Below are 22,785 nucleotides of genomic sequence, written 5' to 3'. Positions count from 1 at the left end.
CACAGGTTTAAACATTCTGGAAGATGGGCCTTGAAACGGGCTCCAGGGGTGGCATATCTGGGACCTAGGCAGGGGTCCACTCTCTGAGTTGAAGGGTAGGCTTAATCTCAGAGATACTTGCTTCACCGGGGCCTCTTGGGCCTCTGGGCTTCAGGTCAAGCTCACTTTGTCTGCACCTTGGTGTAAGTCACACTCAAGATGGTAGACAGTAGCAGACAAAGCCTCCTATCCCCTGCCCTCCTCCTGCCCTTTGGCTGGCTAAGCCCCTTCACATCAGGATCAGAAGAGATCCTTTCCCAGAGAGGAGACAAGGTACCCACTGGGCATAGCGCCCCCTATTCATACAATTATCTCCACAGCCCCAGGCCTGAGCCCTTCCCTCCTATCCACGTCTACGGAAAGGGCACTGTGCAGGGATGTGTCTATGGACTGAAGATGTGACAGACAGTGAAATGGCCCCCAGCAAGCAAAAAAATGGCCATGGTGATCCATAGCTGCTCCCAGTCAGTTAGGCTGTGTGGAAGCAGCTTGTGGTGGGCCAAGAGCTATCTATTACCAATCCCAGTCAGCAAATAGCACATGCAAGCTCCTCCCTGCCTCCTTGCCTACCCCCTTCCCTCTCTTCCTGCAATATTGTTGCCATCCTCTCTTCCTTCACAAAAGCAGTAAGATTTGATTCCTTTGGGGACAACAAGGGCTCAGCTTTAAACAAGCCAAGCCGTAGCCTCAGATTTTAGACCCCCCCCCCCCCCCCGGCACCTCTCGTGTAGTTTCCATTCCTTTTCTATCCATCTGCCCAGTCCCACCTGCTTCAGATTTCACCTCTCTCCTCCTGCCCTGACAAACTCACTTTTCTAAGTCCGGGTGTGCAGAATAGTCAAAGCCATGCTGAGCCTACCCCAGGAGTCTCAGCCCCATCTCTCAGATCTCGCTTCCCTCCCTTCCTTGTTTTTTCTCCCAGTCTTAGTTTGGATGGTTTTTTTTTAAATCTATTAATTTCCTGTGAACATAATTGTATTACACATGCAAAGCAAACATCGCCTCCCTCGTGTATCTGGGCTTGCAATCTTCTCCCTCTTTCTGGTCACCTTTTACATTTAAGTATTTTCCGTTATTTATGGCTCTCCGCTGCATGTATTTTATTACAGCAATGGAAGGTGCAGCCTTGTTTGGGGGCCATGGTGTTCTTCGATTTTTCACGCATTCTTTGAGAGGTATAATGTATTTATCTATTTAAGGACTATGCATGGGAACTCATTACTATTTCTGTCCAGACAGCCTCTCTTAATTACCCATTCATCATGTTGCTTGTTTTATTATCTTTCTCTCCTTTTTTGCGTCTTTTTTTTTTAATTCTCTCCATTCTCCCTCCCCTTAAGAACCTGGGTCTGGATTACCTCATCGATCTTTAGGATTAATGAAAGCCTCGTTATTAATCCTCGTGGACATTCCTCTTCCGAGGCACCCACCGATCGCTTCCCCTCTTTGCTACTTTCTCATTTCCTCTCCTCGCCTCTCTTTCATTTGCTCTCATGCCTTTCCCTTCCCCTCTTCTCCCTGCAACTTCTCACGAAAGGACCTCAGGTGCCCAGAACAAGATGAGCAAAAGTCCCATGGGCCACTCCTTATTGGCTGCTCTAGCCATTTCCATTTCTAATTCAGTCATGTGTGCTCATTCATCCTTTCTGTCACTCCTTTATTTCAATATTTATTCTTTTATTTATGGACCTCAGGTGCACAGATTTAGATTAAGCGTGATCTGAAGGTCCCAAGCCTTCTCCACTTGGGTCTGCCTGCAGCTCTTTTGTTATTTAATCTCCTGTGCTGGTGCTTGGGTTCAGGAGATATTTAGCTATCTCAGGAGCCCAGTTTTGAATTAAGCAGAATTCTTGCTGTTCTCTCTCTCCTCCCTATGCGACCCTCTCAGGCATGTCTCCAGGATATTCATTATGTCCTCAGCCTTTTCGCTGTGTCTGTCTGTCCTGTCTCTCTTCCGTATTGCATGTGTCTTCCTTTATCTCCTTTGTACATTTTTTTAAATCTCTGACAGGGCTTGAGTTGGCCACAGTGATGAACTAAAGTCACCGCTTCCGGCTCATCCTTATGTGGTCATCCCTAAACTTGTTTCTTTTTGTTATTTTCATCTTGACACACCCAAGAGATACGCATTCCCCATATTTAAACACTTATCTTAAGAACTGCTGCTTCCTCTTGTGTTCCTCTAACTCTTTCCCACCTCTTCCTATTTCTCTATCTTCCAACTGATCGAGCTCTTTGTCCCAAAACCATCAAAAACAACATTTACAACCTCTGGGCTATAATTTTGTTTCCTGTGTTTGTCTTGCCAGGCGGAGATGGAACCCAGAACTTGGCACATGCTAGGCAACAGCTTCATCCCTTGGACCCAGCCCATCCCATCCCAGGGCCTCAATTTTGAATTAATATGGATGACTTGTGTTAAACAAGCCGCGCTCCTAGACTTCATTGTCCCCACTTATTCTCTTCTGGACTCCTTTTCATTTCTTCCCCATCTTATTGTTAGTCTCTATCACTCCCTCGCCCTTTTATTCTCCAGGAGATCAGATGACCCTGGGGCTCAGCAGCACCCTCCCCCTAAGAGCAAATGCAAATCTTTTTTCCCATCCATTCATTTGTACGCTCGGACTTCCATTCAGTCTTTCTTTTCATTTCAATACTGGTTTCTGCACTTCCAGAGGGCAGGTGCACCTAATTGGATACATCATAATCTGCTATTAATGGGCCTCGCCTCCATTGCCCTATTGAAGCCCTCCCTGACATATTGATGCCTGAAAGGTCTCTTGGTCGGGTGGGTCATTGTCCATCTCAGAAGCACAGACGGGAATTAACCAGTCTGCTGACACAGCCTCTCATCCCACCCCTAGCCAGGCCTTCCAGCTACATTCATCTACCTATTTGTGAGCCTATTGTTACCTTTCTTCTTCTCCTTTGTCACTGGCTCTCTTTCTCAGCTGCACAGGCTGGTGAATTGAGTCACCTGCAAGCGTCCCTCCACAGCACCTGCACTCCACTCCCTATTGCTTTCTATCCTCTATGCCTTTCACATCTACCATCCTTTCTTCCAGCTTTCCTTCTTTTTAGTATTTAAGCCTTTCTTTTCTTTGCTGGTAGAGTTAAGTGGTCAGATTGCGAAGCCTAGCTTAACCCTGCCCTGAAGCAGCTCCTCATCTGTTCTCTCTCTCTCTCTCTCTCTCTCTCTCTCTCTCTCTCTCTCTCTCTCTCTCTCTCTCTCTCTCCCCCCCCTGTCTTGTTACAGTTTCCTATGTGTCCTCTCTTTCTCACTTGCTGCCTCTCATCCCCTTGGAGCTGGGGTACCCAGACAGGATTAACGATCCACCAGCACCTCGATATTAACCTAGCTGGGTTCTCTTTGCATGCTCACATGTCCCCTCGTATTTTGTAAGCATCTTGTTCATTTGCTTGTTTTCTCCCTTTCCTGATCACGCCATTGTCTGTCTGTTTATATTAAGGGGCTTCAAAAACCTCAGAGCTCGTTTTGACAGCTCTTTCTTCTGTTATGTAAGATTCCTTCTTCAATTAAAAAAAAAAAAAAACTCCTTGGGTCCACGATGACCCAATACCAGTCTGTCCGTGGCCCTCTCTGCCTATCAGAGCTCACCATTCTATTGAACATTTAACAAACGCCTGGGCACCCGTGAGACAGAATGGTGACTGTGCACTCTGTGACTTGCTCTCTATTCCTTCATACTGTTGTCACTCACCCAGCTAAACATGCATTATGTGATGTAACACACACCAGTGAAACAGCCTCCCAGCAAGAAAACCAGAGCACCCGTGCCCTCTTGGCCCTTCTTACTTCCTCCCACCATGTTAACCACCAAAGTGTGCAAACCCGTAGCCCAGAAACACACACAAATGGCAGATGTGGGGCAAACACAGCATATGTTCTTTTACCCCCAGATTCTCCCAGGGTTTACCCTAGACATACAAGGAGCAAATCTGAGACTAGCCCCCCTCCTTCCCCAGACCCCCTTGGCAGGGTAGACACTTCCCCTTCTGCCCCTCTGGGCTCTAGTGAATGGCCATCCCCATGAGAAACCTGTTTCAAGACCCCTGAATACATAGAGACACAAACATAGTACGGTCTTCCTGGTGGGAAACGACGGAACAGAGTCCATTTGTAAATAGGTGGCTTTGTCTACAGCAATATAAAAATATTTTGGCCTTTCAAGACAGATACAAAAGAAAGTCCCCATGACTGTCCCCAAGTGTCTCAGTCCTAAACAATAAAGAACTTGAAGAGGTTTTGATGGAAACTTTGAAGACAGAAAACCTGCCCATTATGTTTTCCAGACATTTCCAGGGGGTGAGCTCAGGTCATGGAGGCTTGAAGCCTATTTGAGAAGCTGGTCTCTCGGCCTGCATTTTCTCCTCAGCCCTTTGAAGGCCCCAGCTCACAAGGGCGCTTCCAATCCTAGTTAGTACAAGAGCCAGAGGGAGAGTACGCAATGAAAGGCCCATTCATTTAGAAAAGTGAAAAAGAAGAAATTCTTTTGGGGGTCCCACACTTGAAGCAGCCTATAGAATTCTTTTGAGACAGAGACAACACTAGGCGGATGGAGGCTCCCATCTTACAACACAAGCACCGGGTCAACCCTCGACTTGGCTCACTGGGCAACACCCCACACACACACACCCCCGCCCGCCTCCATCTGCACAGACTGCAGCTTGCCTGACAGGGTACTTGGAACCCCCACCCAATCAGCCATTTCTTATGCTCTCTGTGCTCTAGCCACTTACGATTTACAGTTGGAGGGTCCTGGGGGCAGGTGTCTGTGTCCGTGTGTCCAGGGTCCCACGCAGGATTCCAGATGATGGCTTTGGCTAAAAATCAGAAAGCTTGCAGTCACGGGATAGAATCCCACCCAGGAAAGCAAGTACCAGGAGGAGGCTAGCAAAGAAGGCAGCAAGTATGGCTAAAAGCACCTAAGCAGGTCACAACTATGGCTTAAAGCAGGGACTCTCAAGTTCAACAAATTTGAAATCCACGGAGATAACCCACTCATTCCATGCTCACCCCTACCAGCTATCTAAGAGGGGATGGAGCATGTACCAAAAGCCTTGGTATTAGCCTGCATGGTGGGCTAAGGGCTGCTAAGTGTAAGCTAAGCTTTAGAGATTCTGTAACTATAAAATGAAAACTGATACCTATGTGGGTAGCCCACTCCCTGCTATACAAGAGCTCTGAGAACATCCTGAAGGTAGGGCACAGGTTGTGCCCTGGACAAGTCAGTGGGCCAGCAAGACTCAGCATGGGCCAAGCTGGGCAGAGGGCCACACAACAGAGGTCAGGATTCCAGTATGTGGGCTATATGCTACATTGAACACACACACACACACACACACACACACAAAAGATGACAGGTGACCCCCTAGGGTACCCGTGCAGCCACTTCTGTGCTAACCATGTCATAGGAGTATAACAGACCCAACAGAACACCAGTATACCAAGTCTTTACAAGTCCAGGGTTTATTTCAAACATGAGGTAAAACTGTAAGACTCACATCACTAGACAACTACCAAGGCCCACAAAAAGTACAATGTAGTGGCAGCCTCCTAGCCTCCATTCTACTAACCATGCGTCAGGATCGTACTATGGCAGGACAATAAATGAGCGATGTGTATACGACGTGCTAATGAAGGGGCAAGAGCATTTCTGTATACTTTTCTATTTTAATTTTATTTTTGAAATAGGCTCTTCTGTAGCCTGGACTGGCCTCAAATCTGCTATGTCAGAGACTAAAGCTAAACTTCTGGCCCTCCTGCCTAACCTCCCAAGTGCTGTGATGACAGGCATACATGCACCACTGCCTGCCTATGAGCTGATTTTGGTGCTAGGGACTGGACCCTAAGGCTTCTTACCTGCTAGGCAAGCATGGAGCTACATCCCCAACCCCCATAGTCACTGCCCTGATTGTTCTACAAACTCAAACTGCTTGAGAAGAAACTAAAATAAAATGACTGTTCAAAAACATGTTTTAAATGAGTTGATTTTTAAAATGTGTTATTAGCATCTGGTTAAGGTCAAACTATGTGGCAAAAAGGAGTCTGCTGTGTCTGGAAATGGGGGTCAGGATGGGAGCAGGAGAATAAACCCCTTTAAGTGACATGCAGGGAAACAGGAGGCCCAGAGGAATTAATGGGAGGCTGGGGGCACTCCTGAGAGATAGACAATGAGCGGGACTTGAGTGTGATGGGCTCTAGGATGTTATAGACTGGGATGCACAGAACCACAGGGCCTGAAAAACACCTAGCACAGGCTGCCAGATACCTGCCCTGCTGGCTCTCCAGAGACTCTCTACCCTATCCTTACTTCATCCTCTACAGACAGGTTTCTCCACCTATACCCTCCATTCCCAGGTAGCTCTCTGACTGAGGTACCCCCAAACCCTTCCAGGTTACAGTTAGGACACACCTCTTATTTCCAAGCCTCCTGCAAATCCCTTCTCTGCCCTGTGCTCCTCAAACCCAACTCTCCCATAACTGCTCGAATCTGTATCTTAACAATAAGTGTTCACAGGACAACCAGAAGATGTGGGTGACCCAAGCGCTTGGTCATCTTACAGCTCAGGATTACCTAACTGCATAGTGAATACCCCTCTTCCCATGACCCCTGAAGGCTATGGTGGCCACTCATCATAACCATGGTCTCTGGGTGACTCTAGACCAAGAACACACAGCAAGACCAAAGACGCTGCTGTTTCTTTGCAGGAACCTGAGCTTGGGGCCTTCACTCGTCCACTCCTGTTTTCCCCTATTTTGTTTTTAATGGCAGGGAGGTAATCAGAAGCAGCCCAGGGCATCTGGGTTTTTTCCTGCCTCTCCTCCAGGCCCCTGTGGACCCTAGGCGCGCCTGACTGTCCTTAATGAACTCGGCATGCAGACCCCAGGCTGCTAAGCTAGCACGAAACCCTGGCAAAGTCGTGCCTTGGTTTAAAAGCTGCGTGTACCAGCTCCAGATCTGCGTGATGTATTAATAACGCAGTGCGGGGTTGGAATCTTAACAAATGTCAGAAAAGCTGCAGAGATGACTCACTGCAGCCAAAGGAAAAAACAAGATTTTATAGAGTCCGCAGGAACCACTGTCACAAACGTTTGATGGAAGACCTTGTAAATCCATGTCCTGAGCTCATGCTACGCATACAAAACAAGGGTGGGCTGGGCGCAGTCAATGCAGTTCCCCCCACAGCTCACCAGGATAAGAACATGGAACTCTGCATCTTGAGATAATCTTTTTAAAAGTTTCTCTCTTCCGGAGGCACACAGGACCTAACTGATCTTGTTTTGGGTACAAATATCTCACTGATGTTTCCAACAGAGGAAAAACGTCAAAGGACTATTTTTACTAAAATGTTGATTTCAAGAAATCGAGTCTGCAGTTACGCACAAGATCAGCCTTTCCCACTTCCTACCTGTTGAGAAAATACTACCCTCTTGCAAGTTCCCCTGACAAATGGAAGCTCTTTGCAGAGCTCATTTCCTGTACCTTTGTTGAGACCCAGGCCCTGGACATTACGGGCCCATTTATGAAAATGGGAGCGGTAATTGGGACATCTTTTGAAACCATGTCCCCTTCTATGCACCGGGCCCCATCAGCCCTCTAATTTTCGTTGGTCGGGTTTCTGAGGATGTTTATATATGCCTCTTCCTGGAATTTCACCTCTTTGCTTCAGGAGTAGGCAATTAGAGAGAATTAGGACCTATTTGGTACATGTTTACCCTTAATGGATAGAAAGGCTGAAGCAGCCTTAAGAACAGTCTGCCAGTCTAATTGAAGCTGGCAATTTTTTTGATTCCTCATTTCAGCTCGTAGGTATTGTAGCAACCAAGGTCACAAAACAAAAGCTGCGGTCCACCACGGTAATGACGGGCACAGACTGACAGAAAAGGTCTGTGCGCTCCTGATTACCATGCTGAGGCCCAGGGAAGCGTACACAAGGGGGTGGCGGTGGGTGGGTACCACTCACTGTTTTTACAAGTTGCTACCTTGGTGGTTTCAACTAGAAATTCTTCCCTGAGTGGGTTAGGATGCCTCTTGACCAATGGGTACACAATGACCCCTTCTGGACAGCACCCCTGGGACACATCTTCCTAGCAGGGAAAACATGGGACTAGTTTTATTACACAAGGGATGCTCTCTGGCCCAAAAAGGGTTTTCCAGCCTGGCCTGTCGGATGTTTGAATAATTCCCTGTAATAAGTAATACCTTTGCCATAGCACAAGGGGCAGCAACAGCTTCCACAAAGACCTGTGATTTCTAAAAACTGTCAGTGATGAACTAGCTGAGCTCTGAGACTCCCCTGACCACACTTGTCACTCAGGAACCTACAATCAGCAGCTCTCACCCAGGGCTGCACCAGCTGGACACTCTGACCCTCTGGAATCTCCAGCCCCCTCATCTCCAAAGCAGAGAGACAATAGCAATAGAAACAAGGCTACCAAGGGGCCTAGTGTGCCAAAGACTTACAGACTCAAATTCCAAAGGTCTCAGATGACTACAAATTTGTACTCATCTTAAGGATGGAGAAAGGATGACCCCCGAGAGCTGCAGGCAGAGGCTGAGGTCACATCCATAGGCAGGGCTGGGTTCAGACACTGGAAGGCAGCTCCAGACAGCTGCCTATCCTGGACCTAAGTACCCATTTTGGGTTCTGTCCGCTGACTACCTGACAGTTTCTAAGAAGCAATAGGGTGACCTACCAGAAAGCTAGTGGAAGTCCACAGTGTCCAGCCATGGACCTCTGCGTGCCCTTCTCTGGTTAAACAGGGACTGTGTCTGATTACAGAAAGGCTCTGGTCTGATTAGGCTGATTTACAGACAGGTAAACTGAGGCTCAGAAACACCAACTTTGACTGATGACCAGGACTTTTTCTCCTAGCAGGGACCTTTTGCCTTGAGACAGTCTAGGGCAGTAGTGGGATAACCCCTGGTTGGGGGGTGGTCACTCTGCTTTTTCTGCTCTATGTCCCTAACCTTACATACTTGTCATACCCTACTTTAATTTCAGACCCCTACCATCACCACCAGCCCTCCCACCCCCAGTTTCCTAACCCTGGAGGACCAGCTACCTATCCACATACAGAATGACCCAGAGAACTTGCTGGAAGGCAAAAAAAAAAAAAGACACACAGCTGTGGTCCCTGGTGGCCAGAAAAGACATGTGCTCACTCTTTGGCCCCTTTCACAGTCCTCTTTCCCTAACTTTTCATTCTGGACTATCCCTTGGCCCCATTCTGTCTCTAAAGCATCTTTTGGGCTTGGGGCCCAATGTGATCACATTCTTGCCTATAGTTAATCCTATTGCTCTATCCCAAGAGACTTACACAAATCTAAGCCCTGGGAAGGACAAGCTGAAGAGTCCCCAGGGTCAGACAGTGACAACATTGGGGGTTATACCAAAGGGGTCTGCTCTTAGGTGCAAAACACACACACACACACACAGAGAGAGAGAGGCAGGCGCCCCACATAGCACCCTGGGAACACACACACACCATGTCGAGTAGGTAATTGAGTTTTCTTCCTTTCATCTGAAGAAAGGGCACCTTCCATTGACAGGAGCCATTCACAGGACCTGGGAAACTCATCGAAGCTAGCTCTCCCAATTATCCCCAGGTGGCTGTGCTCCACGGGGCTCCCCCACATTCCTTTCTGCTTGAGCCTTTGTTTCCAGCTGCAGCGGGCCTCGGAGCTCCCAGGCTAAGAGTCTCCTCCTTAAGCCCTAGCCAAAGACCCTATTCACTGAGAGAAGAGAAGGCCAAGTCAAGGTGGTGGGGAGCCAGGCTCTGGGGCCCCACTCCCAGGCTAGGGGAGGGAAGACCTCACCATCTGCAATTTTCTCTTAAGCCCAAAGAAACTAGAGAGCAATTAAGAAAGTCAAGATTGTACCGTACCCTCCACCCCTGCTCTAGCCTTAATTAATTCCTCTCCCACACACATCCTGCTTGAGTTGGAGGGATGGGGGCTACTGGCCTCCGTCACCTGACACCTGCCCTTCACACACACACACACACACACACACACACACACACACACACACACACACGCATGCACGCACACATATACCCTGGACTTGGGAATGAAGGAAGATGAGAAAACAAACATGGACAATGCCTGAGAAGCCTGGCTAAAGCCACCAGATCCCAAAGGAAGAGGCGGGGCCCCAGACACTGGCCCCAGGGCCAGATAAAACCAGGACACACCAGATATTTGCATCAGAGATGGAGACCCAGGTCCCCTCTCCTACTGCTGCTCTACTCTGTAGCCCTCTTGCTGTGTTTCTAGGTGCCCAGAAGGAAACACCATCAGAGACTCCTTCCTAACGTGTCCCTAATTCCTACTGGACTAATTTTTCTATGCCACAAAGGCAACTTCACCCTGAAACATCCCTTTCCTCAGAAACCTCGAGAGACCGGAGCGTTATTCAGGGGGCCCCACCACCCACCCAGTGCCTCTCTCTTTCAGAGGCCCCTGTGCCTTATGGAGTCCCCCTAAGAAAGACTCAGCTCTCATAGAATTTTCCAGCTTCTCTAACTAGGAATGGAGGCCTAAATCTTCCTTTCCTTCCTTTCTCTGAGAGGGATGGGGGCTCAAGGCAGCAGAAGAGGGGGCAGCTCTTGGGACTCATTTCCAGCCTGTTAAATTCCAGTCCCTAGAGAAGAAAGGGCTCCCCAGGCAGCTGCCCCCACCCAGTTCCTCCAGCATGGCTTCTTTATTGCCCTTCACTGTCCACTGCTCTGTAACCTTTGAGAGCCTTAATTTACCTTCCTCCACACCCCCTTTGTGTGACACCCCTTACTCTTCACTAACCAGCTCTGTTAAAAGATCGGTAGATTTCTTTTTTCATTCTAAGAAGTCAGATTGCTCATAAAGAAAAAAAAAATGTAAGTTACTTCATGTAAATGAAGGAATAAGAAACATATGCGTCCTGCTGCCCCAAAGTCTTGCCAGGTTTTGACATCATTTAGAGAAATGTACTTTTGAATACATTTGGGGTTTGAATCACACAAATCAGGGGCCCTGAAAACTGCAGCCAGCAGCTTGCAGGAGGGAATGTAGAAGCAAAGGCAGCCCCCTCCATGAGTAACCTCAGCTTAGCTCTGGCCTCCCTTGCCTGCCCACTCCTGAGATGAATGGACAAGAAGCCACTATCTTGTCCCCCCAGTCTGCCCTCCTCGTGAAGAACCAAGTTGGAAAGAACTTTGGGGGAGCTAAGTGCCTATTACCATGGCAAATGACCTCCCATCTTCCCACCAGGTGGCAAGGTCCCTGGTGCCTGTTCTCTTGGCATTTCAGGCCTCATTTCCACCCTTTATCACCCTCTGGCACTGTCCAAAGCATCAAAAAGAATTTTCCAGAAAGCTATCATTTCTATTGATTCTCAGGAGTAGCATCTCTTCTGCAGTTCCTAAACCCAGTCCGAGAGGTTGGCGGATTGTATATTAATTGAGATCCTAGTATGCTCCCTTGTTCTTTAAACTAATGTCACACAAAATCTACCAAAGATCTATCTGCCCGAGATTTAGCTTGCACAATCCCTGAAATATCAGTCACTCAAAATGTACCTTCATGTAAAGCCTGTCCTTGAATCCTGGGAGGGTAGGTGGGGCTGGATGCAGAGTGTAGGAATATTCTAGGATAAGTGGCCATATTGTCTCATGGTTGGGTCTGTTCGCATCATCTTAACCTAGCCTAACCCCTTGGCTCAGCCTGCCTCCCAAGTTCTGGGCTTGACCCTAATGAACAAGCTCAGAGCTGCAAGCCCTTGGCTCACTCGGCTCAGACTACCCAGCCAGTGGCTTTGTCTAAGCTCGGGATTCGATGCCCCTGGGAGCTCATATCCTTCCCTGAGCAAAGCTCCCCCTCCCAGCCCTCCTCGCTAGCCACGTCACTGTGTTTGCAGGTTGCTCAGTAAATGCCAGCTACGGAGTAAATGTCACAAGACAGAGCCTTCTGGTGCCCTAGGCACACACCCCTCCTCTCTACAGCCTACTGGGCCCTCTAGAGAGGAGAAAAACAGGCAGGCAAACGCCAGGCCTGGGTGCATGGCCCCTTTGTGAATTAGGTTGTTTAATAATAGGATCCCATCCCATTTCCACTTCAGAGGGGGAAAGGCGGAGCGCTATAGGAGCATCTATAAATCTCATTTAATGAGAATATCATGGAAGCTGCTCCATGGGAAAGGCAAGGCCTCCTCCAAGCAGGGTGACAAGTTGGGAGGAATCTTGAGACAGGGGCACGGAGGTCAAGGTGTTAAAAAGGATAGCAACTAGGCCAAGGTCAGACCTGGACCCAGTCAAATTGCCCCAATGTCTCCCACCACCCCACGTGGGGGCAAAGCAGGAGGACCCTCCTCTTTAAGCCACCTTGATGGCTGGCTGCCCTCCTCACCTGACCCTTCAACCCTTTGATTCGGTCCTACCCACCCCAACACAACACACAACCCTTCAGTGGCTCTACAGAGATATGTCTTGAGTAAGTAAGTGAACCATTCTTTGTGGTTCAAAAACAAGCGAACATGTGATGAAGTCTTCTGCGTCTTCTCCAGCATATTCCTGTCTCAAAGCAATGTCAGGAGTAAGGGAAATAAAGACAAGCTCACATAAAAAACAAACACCATTTCATTACTCATCAAAGCCCCACATAGGCAAGGCTGAAATTCTGAGTAAACAGCGCCACCATGGCTGGTGGGGAGAAATGTCTCCCCACCAAGGGTGGATGGATAACCACCCATGTCCACATCTCTGCATGGGACAAAGCCAAGGGCCTGTGGATTCTTCATATCACCAACATAGTCAGTCGGGTTGACTGTGTTGTGTGCCTACTGTGTTTCTTGCCCTGGCTATTTCTGGGAGTGTACATGTGCCCTACCCCCACCTACCGTCTCTGGTCCCTGCTAGACAGGGTCCAGGATGGACTCCCACGCGTGCTGTCTCGTGGCAACAGTCTTTCTCGGCTCCAGGCAGCGCGTCCAGGCGATCAGGTCCAAGGTGAGTGTGCGGCGCTTTGGCAAGGTGCACCCTCCCCCTGTACTCTTCTTAAGTGAAGATGTAATGTCAGTGAATTCTAACAAAGTTGTGTTTACCGGCGCAAGAGACTCACCCTAATCCAGGAGGGTTGTGCGTGAGGTCCTCGCGCTGGGCGTCGTGGGTGGGGTCCTCGCGCTGGGCTTCCTGGGGTCCTCGCGCTGGGCGTCCTGGGGTCCTCAGACTTCTTTTCTTCAGCCGGCATGGCCGGTGGGCAATGCCAGCTTTGAGGAAAGGCAAAAAGTTAGAATTCCTACAAAGCGGAACACCCTAAAAAGAAAAGCCACCTGTACTCACACGCATGAAGACAGGCAGCGGCCTCACCTGCTCTTCTGTGGAGATGGGCAGCTCGTGGAACCTGAGCACAACAGCAAATGGCACAGGAAGACGCGACAGGCCTAGATAGTAGCCCCCAAAACAACACCAAATGGTCAGCAAGGGGCCTAGGAGGGCGGAGCCATGGACTCTCAAGGACAAGGTGGTGGGAAGTGTGGTAAACACCCACCAGGGAAGGACGATGGCTAGGAGTTCGAATTCGACGAAGACGGCGACGGGATCTCCAGGGCCAGCAAGCCAAGTCTTAAACCTGTTTTAAGACCCTGGTCACTCAGCCCCTGGAAACTAGGCCCACAGGAGATGAAGAACTAGCAAGGGATGGTCCAACAGGCACGGGGTGGCTGTTGGCAACTGAGGTGAGTTTGGGGAGGCGGGGGGGGAGGGAGGGGGAGGCACAATGGGATAGGGACCCGGTAGCAAGGCTAAGGGCAGCAGGTGGACCAGGTTAGCCACAGTGTGGGCTTAGCAAGGGAAGCCAGACTGTAAAGCAGAGGTAGGAGTGGCTGGAACCCGAGGGGGAGGTTGGTGTAGGATGAGCCCAGGGACACTGAAGCACAGGTAGGTGTTAGGGGACACCATGGAAGGGCTATGCAAGCAGAACACCAAGAGGGTGATGAACCCCGGCACTATAGAAGCAGGGGGGAGCCAGCAGGTAGAGAGGGGCAGGTGGGCAGCCAGGCAGAGGCGGGGCCTGCACATGCTCTCTGAAGGCTCCTGACATGGGACACAGTCCCCAGCCATAATTGGGGACAAAAAGGCTGGACTGAGTCCCAAGGGGAGGAACAAACTGTGGAAAGGGTCCAAAAGCCTCAGACCCCCATCCATCAACCTCAAGAGGGAGACCTGTGTGGCCAGGACAGGCACATCACAGCTGTTCCTTTTGCGCTAGCCTCAGCTCTAAGCTGCGGGGCAAGTAGCCCGTACTCAGCCATGAATGGGGAGGGAGGCAGAGAGGGGGGCAAGGCCCTGGGGGTGGGCAGGTCTGCATGAAGGCAGGGCAGGCAAACCAGGCCCACCCCATGCCCTCTGAATGCCCTCTATGGAGCCAGAGACCAGTGCTCTGGCTCCAAGACAACCCCCCAGCTTGCCCTCCCTGGGAAGCAGAGGCCATCAAGGGACAAGCTAGGTGGCAGGTGCCAAGCCCAGGGCCAGGACCATGGGCACGCTCAGTTAGGATCAACTGTGGATGACAGAGTAAACGCGCGGACGAACGCAGGGCGCAACCATAGGACCCCCTCAAAGGGGGCTGAGCCTAGGGCAGGTTGCTACTGATCCCATGTCCCTTGAGCCTCCCACACCCCCTGACCCTTAGCTGCCCAGATGTGGCAGTTGAGCCCGTCCGTTCGTCCGCCTGTCCCACCGTACATCATCCCACATACTCTGACTGAGCCCCACTATTTACCGGGTTGGTGCTGGGACACCCAGAAGAGGAAGGGGTGGCCTAGGGGCACCCCAAAAGGGGCCAGATCCAATTGGGAGAGGGAGGGAGACAAACAGAGGGAGGCTGAGACAGAGAATGGAGGGGAATGGGCAGTAAAGGCAGAAGAAGTTGTTCTCAGAAGAGTGGGGGGGGGCAGTGCTTTTCCTGCCTCCTCCCTCCCCCTCCTTGGCTTCATCTCTGTAACTCCCCAATATGTCCTGATTGATCCCATAGATGTTGAATACCCAGAATGCTCTGGGCCTGTGGGCCAACTACTTGCCTGGACTGAAAGGGGAAGGGGAAGGGGACTTTTATACCCACGGATGCACACAAGCACCCTTGAGAGTCCCGGGAAGTGGACTGGGGGCGGGGCGGGGGGGGGTTGGGGGCAGGGGGCGGGTGGAGAGCAAGGCTGTGCTTCAGGAATTAGTTACCTGGAAACCTACTTAGAAGCTTCCTGCCATCAAGGGCAGCTGAGATGGTAGAGGAGGGAGTGTGGGGACCCCCCTGGGGAGGGGGGGGTCTTGTTTGAATTGCTCAAGGCTGCTGCTAAGTTTGGAGAACTGGTGACCTAGGACTTGTGAATATCAGAAGTGGCTTCAGGGACCTATTATCTCAATATAAATATTATTGATAGATACTTGAGACAAGGGACCCCTGCAGACAGTGAAGTCTCTATAACTGACTGCACTGTGGGCAGGGAGCCTTGTGTGTGACTTCTACTCTCCTAGACCTTCGCTCTATCCTAGTACCCTACCTTCAAGTCCAGCACAGGGGTGGTGCTGTAGTGGACCCGCTGAGGAAAGGGGGTGGGAGGAGGGAGTCCCCTTCACCGGGCTTGTTGATTGCCTGGGTGAGACCGGGGAACTTGGCAGAAGTCTAGGTAACAAGGAATGGCTGGCTGGGCAGTGTGGAGCTCTTATAGTTCCTTGACGCAAAGCTACCTTCAACATGCAACCCCGTTCAATGGGGGGAGGGAAATCTACAACACTGACATTAAAGTGTGCCTTAAGAACCCAAGGCCCCCTACCCCTCAGCCACCAGCTCTCAGCTCATTATGATAATCAGTGTTTTTCCTTCGCAGACAAAGAGGGCTCCTTATGAGATGACGATTGGAGCTCAGCAGCTCCCTCATTAGCTAGTGCTGCAGCCTCCTCCTTCCACAAGGCCCAAGATTAGCCCTGTGTTCATTAAGGAGAAAGGGCAAAAGTAGAATAGAATTGGAAAAAAGAAAAAGTAAAAAAAAACACAGCTGGGGGGCTAGGGGTGGCTCTGTCCAGTGAGCCAATCATTCCTTGAGACCCTTCTGACCCCTCCTGTACCATCGGGACTTAATCACCAGTCTGGGGAGGCATTAGGGAAGGGGCAAGGGGTGCAGAGGTTAAACCTCAGGAGAGGAACTCAAAACCCTTCAATGGGGCTATGTGATACGGAGACTTCCTGGGATGTGTCACTAGGTAATCAACTTAAAAGCTTCCTTCTGGTTTTTCTCACAGGCTAACCTAGAAGGAAAGCTTTTGCTAGGTGAGGTCTGGGGAGGTCTTAGTAGTTCCTAATCCCCTTTCCTTGCCTTTGCTATCTGTCATGCTTGTACCCCCCCACCCCCTTCAGCCCCACCCCCCACCCCCTGCCCCTGATCTTTGGTCTTCTCTGTGGGAACCTAACTTTGAGAAAACTTAATTGTGTCCCAAATTGCATTTGCTCAGGAATACCTAATTAATTTCCCTTCCAGTCCCTCAGCTAAGGAGTCAGTGTCTTACCTGATGGAAACTCACCTGGCCTTCCAAGTAAAGCCTATTTAACCCTGTCTTAGCTAGCCAAGGTATCTTGGAAGAGCTGGCCTACACCATGGTCCCAACTTTAAGAGCTTTCCCTAAGACCTGAACCCAGCCCAGAGTGCTCTAGGCGGCCTTGGCAGCTGGGTGGCACGAGGCAGGTTTGGGAAACTGAGAGGGGCTAGGAATGTAAGCTCCCAGGGAAAGTGAGAAGAGCTGTGTCCGTGAAGCCAGTAATGTGGAAATAGAAGGGAACCAGAGCCGTGAAACCAATGGAGCAGCAGGAATGGAGGAGATGCGTGTGTGTCCTTGTGTCCAGCCAGAGCTGGCATTGTGCCAAGGGTCAAGCTACAGAAAAGTCTTTACCTGAGCGAGAGCCGTTCGATGGAGAAGAGCGAGTCAGGAAGCAGTGGGTTGGAGGGGAAATTGGAGGTGAGGAAGGAAAGCAGCGAGTGTAGACAGGCCTCGAGAAGCCGGGGCTGTGAAGGAAAGACAGACACTGGAGTGGCGAGGAAGGAGGACAGGGGGAGGCGGGCGGGCGGGGCTCCAGGTGAGCACAGTGGAGCCAGGAGTCCCGAGAGGAACTGGAGGATGCAGGCTGGAAACAGGTTCATGTCCACTGCTGCTAAAACCGAAGAGACCGCGAGGCTAACGTTATGTGGGGGGGCCCCGTCGGAAACCGCTTGGCGACCTCTGCTTCCCTGCGTGATGGCAGGCCGGCCCTGGGTCAGGACAGGGAGTTGTGAGCATCAAATGAATGGACAGTTGCCAGAGAGGGACCAGGGTAGCTCCAGTCTCCATGTGCACAGAGCAGTGCAGTAGTGAGAGCCCCCCGGCCACTCGGCAAGACAGAAAGGGTCCCTTCAATCAGCCTGATTAACTCAGAGCGGGTCTCCGCCCACTGCATTTGTCTCCTGTGTGCTACTTCTGCCTCCATTTGCCTCATAATCCAATCAGCCCCTTTCAGGGGCCTGGACATCATTGTCCACTCCAAGCTGGGCTTCCCTAAAGCAACCCAGTTGTTTTTTGTTTTGTTTTTTGTTTTGTTTTGTTTTATTTTTTGGTCTTGTCTGGACAAAAATGGTTGGTTTAAAAGGCCACCAAAGAAAGTGCTGGTAGAAATGAGAGTACTAATTAGCCTCCAAAAAGAGACTGTTCTCATTGTCTTTGTACCTCAGCCATAGCCTGGTGCACTGGGCACATGGTCAGTGTCTCAGAAAATGTTTGTTGAATGAATATTGTTTGTTTGTTTGTTTGTTTGTTTGTTTGAATTCTGGAAATTATTTGTTGAGCACAAAGACACCCAGCACCTACTGGGTGCTTACTGTTGTGAGAGACTAGGGCTGGCCGCTGGGCAATAGGGACAGCCTCATTGGCTAATTAAGGATTTTTTTTTGCAATTTCCGGGCGATTTACAAGGCACTTTCTTGTGAGTTATGTAGTTTGGTCTTCAGAAGCACTCTGTGGGGTAGACAACCTGGCTTTCCCCCCACCCCCCACCCCCCACCTCCCCCCACCCTCCACTTTTTCTCTCTTTATTTCTCCTTTTTTTTTTTTTTTTTGAAATGCCTATTTAGGTGTGAAAGGAACTGAAACCTGGAAGCTAAATGACTTGTTTAAGGTCACACCATCCCTAAGAGGTGAAGTCAGCACATGCTACCAAACTTGGGCCACCCCACCCCCACCCCCAGCAGCTCCCCAAGACCACCCTGGGAAGCTAGGATTTCCCATTGTGAAATGTTTGGTATGGATCGAAGAACTTTAGGTGGAGGACAGGGGACTGGACCATCAGGGGTCGCCACAATGGCACCCATGTCCAACTTTGACCCCTTCTCTTACCCAATGTGGCAAGAGTCCAAGTGTCCTCCGTGTGAATTTAAGTTCAATCTCATGAGTGAGTCCGGGCTCTCCCAGTTCTCTTTCCCACCTACCTCTTTAAAAATCATGAAAAAAAAAATAAAAATAAAAATAAAAATCAATGCCAATTCACCCCTCCTCTCTAGACACTAGGCTACCCCCTTTGACACACAAATGACATAGGAATAACATGGTCACATTATGTAGAAAGTGCCCTGGAAATGACCACACACTCGTGTCCTTACTCAAAATCTCCTGGACATCCTGTTGTCTAAAGAGCCCCTACCTGGAGCAAGGAGAGCCCTGGGCATAGGGGCTGCAGGAGTCTGCGGGAGAATGGTTGAGACACATGAGCCATGAACGGGAGGACTAGATCCACCTGCAAACCTTTCAACAAACATGTGCTGAGGTCTCTGCCCAGCCCTGCCTCAGGCTGCTGCAGTTCATTTAATTCTCACAACAACCCTAGGAGGTTGCTCCTAATGTCCCCACTACCCCAAAAGGGACATCTCCGAGAAGGTGGGTGGAGGAGGGGGAGGGGACATGCCTTTGGGGGTCAGCCACGTGCTCATTCCAGAAGGAAGCACCCCACCCCACCCACGGAGTTGCCAGCAAGATGCTGGTCGCCCCTGACCCGGGTCCCCCTCCTGAGAGGTTCCCAAAGGGACCCTTTTGCTCAGGACATTGTTAGGACAGCATGGTCAGTCACAAGGGACGACCCCCCTCGGGGAGGGCAGCACTCCAGTTCACTAGCAGATGAACACAAGCACAGATGTACAGGAAAGGACTCAGACTCAAGACACAAGCAGAGCAAAGGTCAAGGGCCATGGCCAGTGCCCCCTCACTAGGGCACTGGTTCAAGGTTTGAACCCCAGAGAGACTAGCTGGCCACTGATGGTCCTCTTTGTCGCTTGTCCCTCGCTGTCCTGATCCCAGAGGGGTCCACAAGGAGTTGCTCTGTATGGTAGTGCGTTCCTGGAATCCATGCTCCTTGGCTCTACAAATAACCAAAGGTTAGAGAATTTATTAAATGCCCAGGTATAGGTATTAATTACAATGTAAGCTAATTAATTACAACTAATTACAATTTCAGCTAATTATTTAACATTTTAAGTTGTTTTTAATGGCTAATGGGTCTGGGGGTGATCAATGTGCAACGGGCAGGAGGAGCTCACAGGCCATGTAACACGCAGGCAACTCGAGGGAGTGGCTGGGGTACCAGGAGGTAGAGGTGCACAGCAGGTACTCGAGCAGCAGCCTTGGCATCCAGAAGGTGGTCCTGGAAAACTGGTGTGAGCCGATGATGTCATCCCTGAAGAGAGAGCCTAGGATATGGGAGGGGGTTGTTAGAAACCACCTTGATGACCTCTAACGGCCAGCCCAGGAACAGCACAGAGAGGGAGGGGGCAAGTGAAAGAGGAGAGAAGGGAGGGGAAGGCTTGGGGGGAAAGAGGGAGGGGTGGGAGGGATCAGGGAAGAGAAGCAGGGATGGGGTGGAGGGGAGGAAGAGAAGGGAGGGGTAAGAGGAATGAGGGAAATGGGTAGGGGTGGGAGGAGAAAGGAGGAGGAAGGGAGGGGTAAGAGGAATGAGGGAAGTGGGTAGGGGCGGGGCGGGGGAGAAGGGAGGAGGGAGGAGAAGTGGGAGGAGGGGAGAAGTGAGGAAAAATGGGAGGGGGAAGATAGGGGAGAAAAGTGGGAGGGGAAAGAGGGAGAGAAATGGGAGGGGGAGGAGGGAGAAGAAATGGGAGGGGGAGGAGGGAGAAGAAATGGGAGGGGGAAGGAGGGAAAACAGAAATGGGAGGGGGAAGAGGGAAAGTAGAAATGGGAGGAGAAGTAGGAGGAGAAATGGGAGGGGAGGACAGCAATGGGAGGGGTACAGATGAATTGATTGACAGGTCACAAGTGTTAGCTGTGTGCGCATGCGCAGCTCTAGCGCTAGTCTAGCAGGCCAAGAACCATTTGCACATAGAGACCGCTAGGGGGCGCGCGGCCCGCACTCACTAAGACTCCAATAGCCCAACCACCTGAGGCGCCCCCACAGGCGCCAGGACGCAGCTGCTAGAGCTAGACTGACGTAGGAGGGGGGAGGGTGCCCAACAGGTTTCAGGCTTGGGGGGGGGGGGCAGAGCCCACACCAGCCATCTTTAAGGGTCGCTATGCACCCCCATCGCCTCTGCCTGAGCCATTTTCCAGACATGACGCAGCACACATACAGGAGCCGCCTTGCACCAAAGAGACCCTGCAGTAAGGGGCTGCCCCCAGACCACAATTCTACTCCTGATAAGTAAAAGCAGGACGCTGCCCACCACCATTAGTAAATCCAATTAAGCATAATTAAAATTTAAAGACTCAATTCTTAATACAGAACACTCATTTTTGAGGTCTTCAGCTATACGACAAAATAAAGGCAGACCAACCTGCCCCCCCACCCAATTAACACTCTTCTCAAAACCTTGCCCCCCCCCTTTGCCACGTCAACTCTCAAGACCCTTAGGGATGACGCCTAATTAATTAATATTTTTTTGCAATTCTTCCTCAAAAAGCCACACCTTTCTAAGACCCCAGAAAACACAAATCACTGAAAATAAATTAATCTGCGTCCATGACACCCTAAATCACATAGCCACTGCAGATGACGCCATCTCTGACCTATTGTAAGTCCTGCAAACGCACCTTAGTGAACCCAGGTATCTACTAACATTTCCCCTTAGGTAAATGAACCCATGGTCCCGCAGCCCATCTCGCTCCCGACCCCCTCCTGCAGGAGAACAAAGGCCACCTCCTCTTCCCTCCCCACCCCGCCCCCCAAAATTCCGCAGTGCCACCAGCGCCCTCTTGCGGCCATCAATAGAACATTCTAGAAACCTGCCACGTCGCAGCCCTCAGGCTGCCCCCCCTCAGCCAGCCAGCCCAGAATGAGGAGGGGGCGGCCAGGGGGGGCTTCACGGGGACAAAGGAAACGGCAAAAGGTGATTTACCAAAAGTCAAAAGCCTTCAACACGTCAGAATCTAGCCGCAGCCATCATGCGCAATGCCAAAAAGAACCCTGCCTCCAAATTTCCCGCACTCAGATGACCCCCCCACACACCTCCACACACCCCCTTTTCTGCATTTTCTCTTTTCCTTCCTATGAGACGCAAGGACGTGGGGTTTTTTTTCTACCCTAGCCCACCCCCCACATCTATTCTGCCTGTGCCCCCCCACCCCATTCCGCAGCCTTCTCTCTGTGATCTGGGGGTCTCCGGCTAGATTTGCTTTTGACACCATCTCTTTCCGCTGTTAAACTGGCTGCGTCAGGAAACGGCTAGTAATGGTTACATTTTTTTTTTCCCACTATATTTTGCCCGAGGTCAGGTCTATACTAAACCCGAGTATCTGGATTCAGAATTGCTGGTGAACACGAACCTCTAAATCTTACGCCCACGATCCACCGAGAACCTGGCTAGGAGAAAAAGATGGCTCGAGACCCCTCTTTTCAGGTACCCCCCCTATTTTATGGGGCTTGCGGGATGATGCATCGCCGCCATGTCTCCCACCATTAATGCGATTTTAAGGGGGGCTTTCAGCCGCCAAAATCAGGTTTTTAGACCCCAGAAACAAAAATACAGTGGATTTGGGGGCGGAATATCTCATTATTGCTGCTTTTCTTAATCAGGGTCTCTACCGCGCTGCCCACACTAGTGAGGAAAAAAGCCCTAGTGGACCGGACCCCCCCCCCCCGCGAGAAAAATGTGCCTGAGGATTCCTTTCCTTACAGAATTTCGTGTTGGATGCTGGGGACAAGGCTAAGTAAGGGGCTGCCTTTGGGAGAAGGTCCCCAGCACTGGCCTTTCGGCATGTCCAGGAGGACTGAGCCGAAGCCAGATGGAGATGTCGTCTTCATTTTTGCACATCCTTTTAGGCAAAGGATGGCTAACCACTCACCAGGTAAGAGATTCTTCTGCGGGAGCCCGGGGTTTTCTGGAAGAGCTGCAGCCAAGGCCAGCAGAGCCGAGGCGAGCTCTATTCCAGCTCTTCGTCTTCTGTGCTAGGGGCTGGCTGGGTGGGGTTTATATAAAGGCGCAGAAGGGGTGGTCTTTGACGTCAGCGCATTCTGCTGCAATGCGCTCATTTCTCTAAAAGTGATTGGCCGGAAAAATGAGCCCCCCAGATTCTATGACAAATTGCTGTAGCCGCACCCAGACTGCAGCAAAGAACGAAGGAAAAAAAAATCTGCCGCAGTGCCCCTGGCCGCCATGACCAACACCCTGTGGTCGCTGGTGATTTTTCCCTACATGAGCCCTAATTGTGGATGGAAGGGCGATTTGTAGACA

General features: G+C 50.6%; 1 protein-coding gene across 5 annotated transcripts in view; it reads right to left on the bottom strand.

The window, feature by feature from the left end:
* LOC110306444 (uncharacterized) overlaps positions 1–22,513 on the bottom strand; it is a 30,992-nt gene extending 8,479 nt beyond the window's left edge. The window contains exons 1-10 of one of the 5 annotated variants that reach the window (XM_029484521.2): positions 22,397–22,513; positions 19,648–19,797; positions 18,759–19,469; positions 18,455–18,548; positions 16,982–17,094; positions 13,590–13,670; positions 13,409–13,482; positions 13,161–13,308; positions 4,801–4,884; positions 1,331–4,474 (exon numbers count right to left, since the gene is read on the bottom strand). In XM_029484521.2, the coding sequence (XP_029340381.1) occupies positions 4,378–4,474; positions 4,801–4,884; positions 13,161–13,308; positions 13,409–13,482; positions 13,590–13,670; positions 16,982–17,094; positions 18,455–18,548; positions 18,759–18,823 (756 nt within the window). In that variant the 5' untranslated portion in view covers positions 18,824–19,469; positions 19,648–19,797; positions 22,397–22,513 and the 3' untranslated portion in view covers positions 1,331–4,377. Of the gene's footprint in view, positions 1–1,330; positions 4,475–4,800; positions 4,885–13,160; positions 13,309–13,408; positions 13,483–13,589; positions 13,671–16,981; positions 17,095–18,454; positions 18,549–18,758; positions 19,470–19,647; positions 19,798–22,396 lie in introns of those variants that run through there. The other 4 variants (XM_029484522.2, XR_003838398.2, XM_029484523.2 and 1 more) reach the window with 4 other exon arrangements.
* Between the last annotated feature and the right edge of the window lie 272 nt (positions 22,514–22,785).

This window comes from Mus caroli, unplaced genomic scaffold (assembly GCF_978045245.1).
Source record: "Mus caroli unplaced genomic scaffold, Mus_caroli_1 scaffold_14, whole genome shotgun sequence".
Classification (NCBI taxonomy): domain Eukaryota; kingdom Metazoa; phylum Chordata; class Mammalia; order Rodentia; family Muridae; genus Mus; species Mus caroli.
The sequence above is the reverse complement of the archived record's forward strand: the minus strand, read 5'-3'. Positions and strand labels throughout refer to the sequence as shown.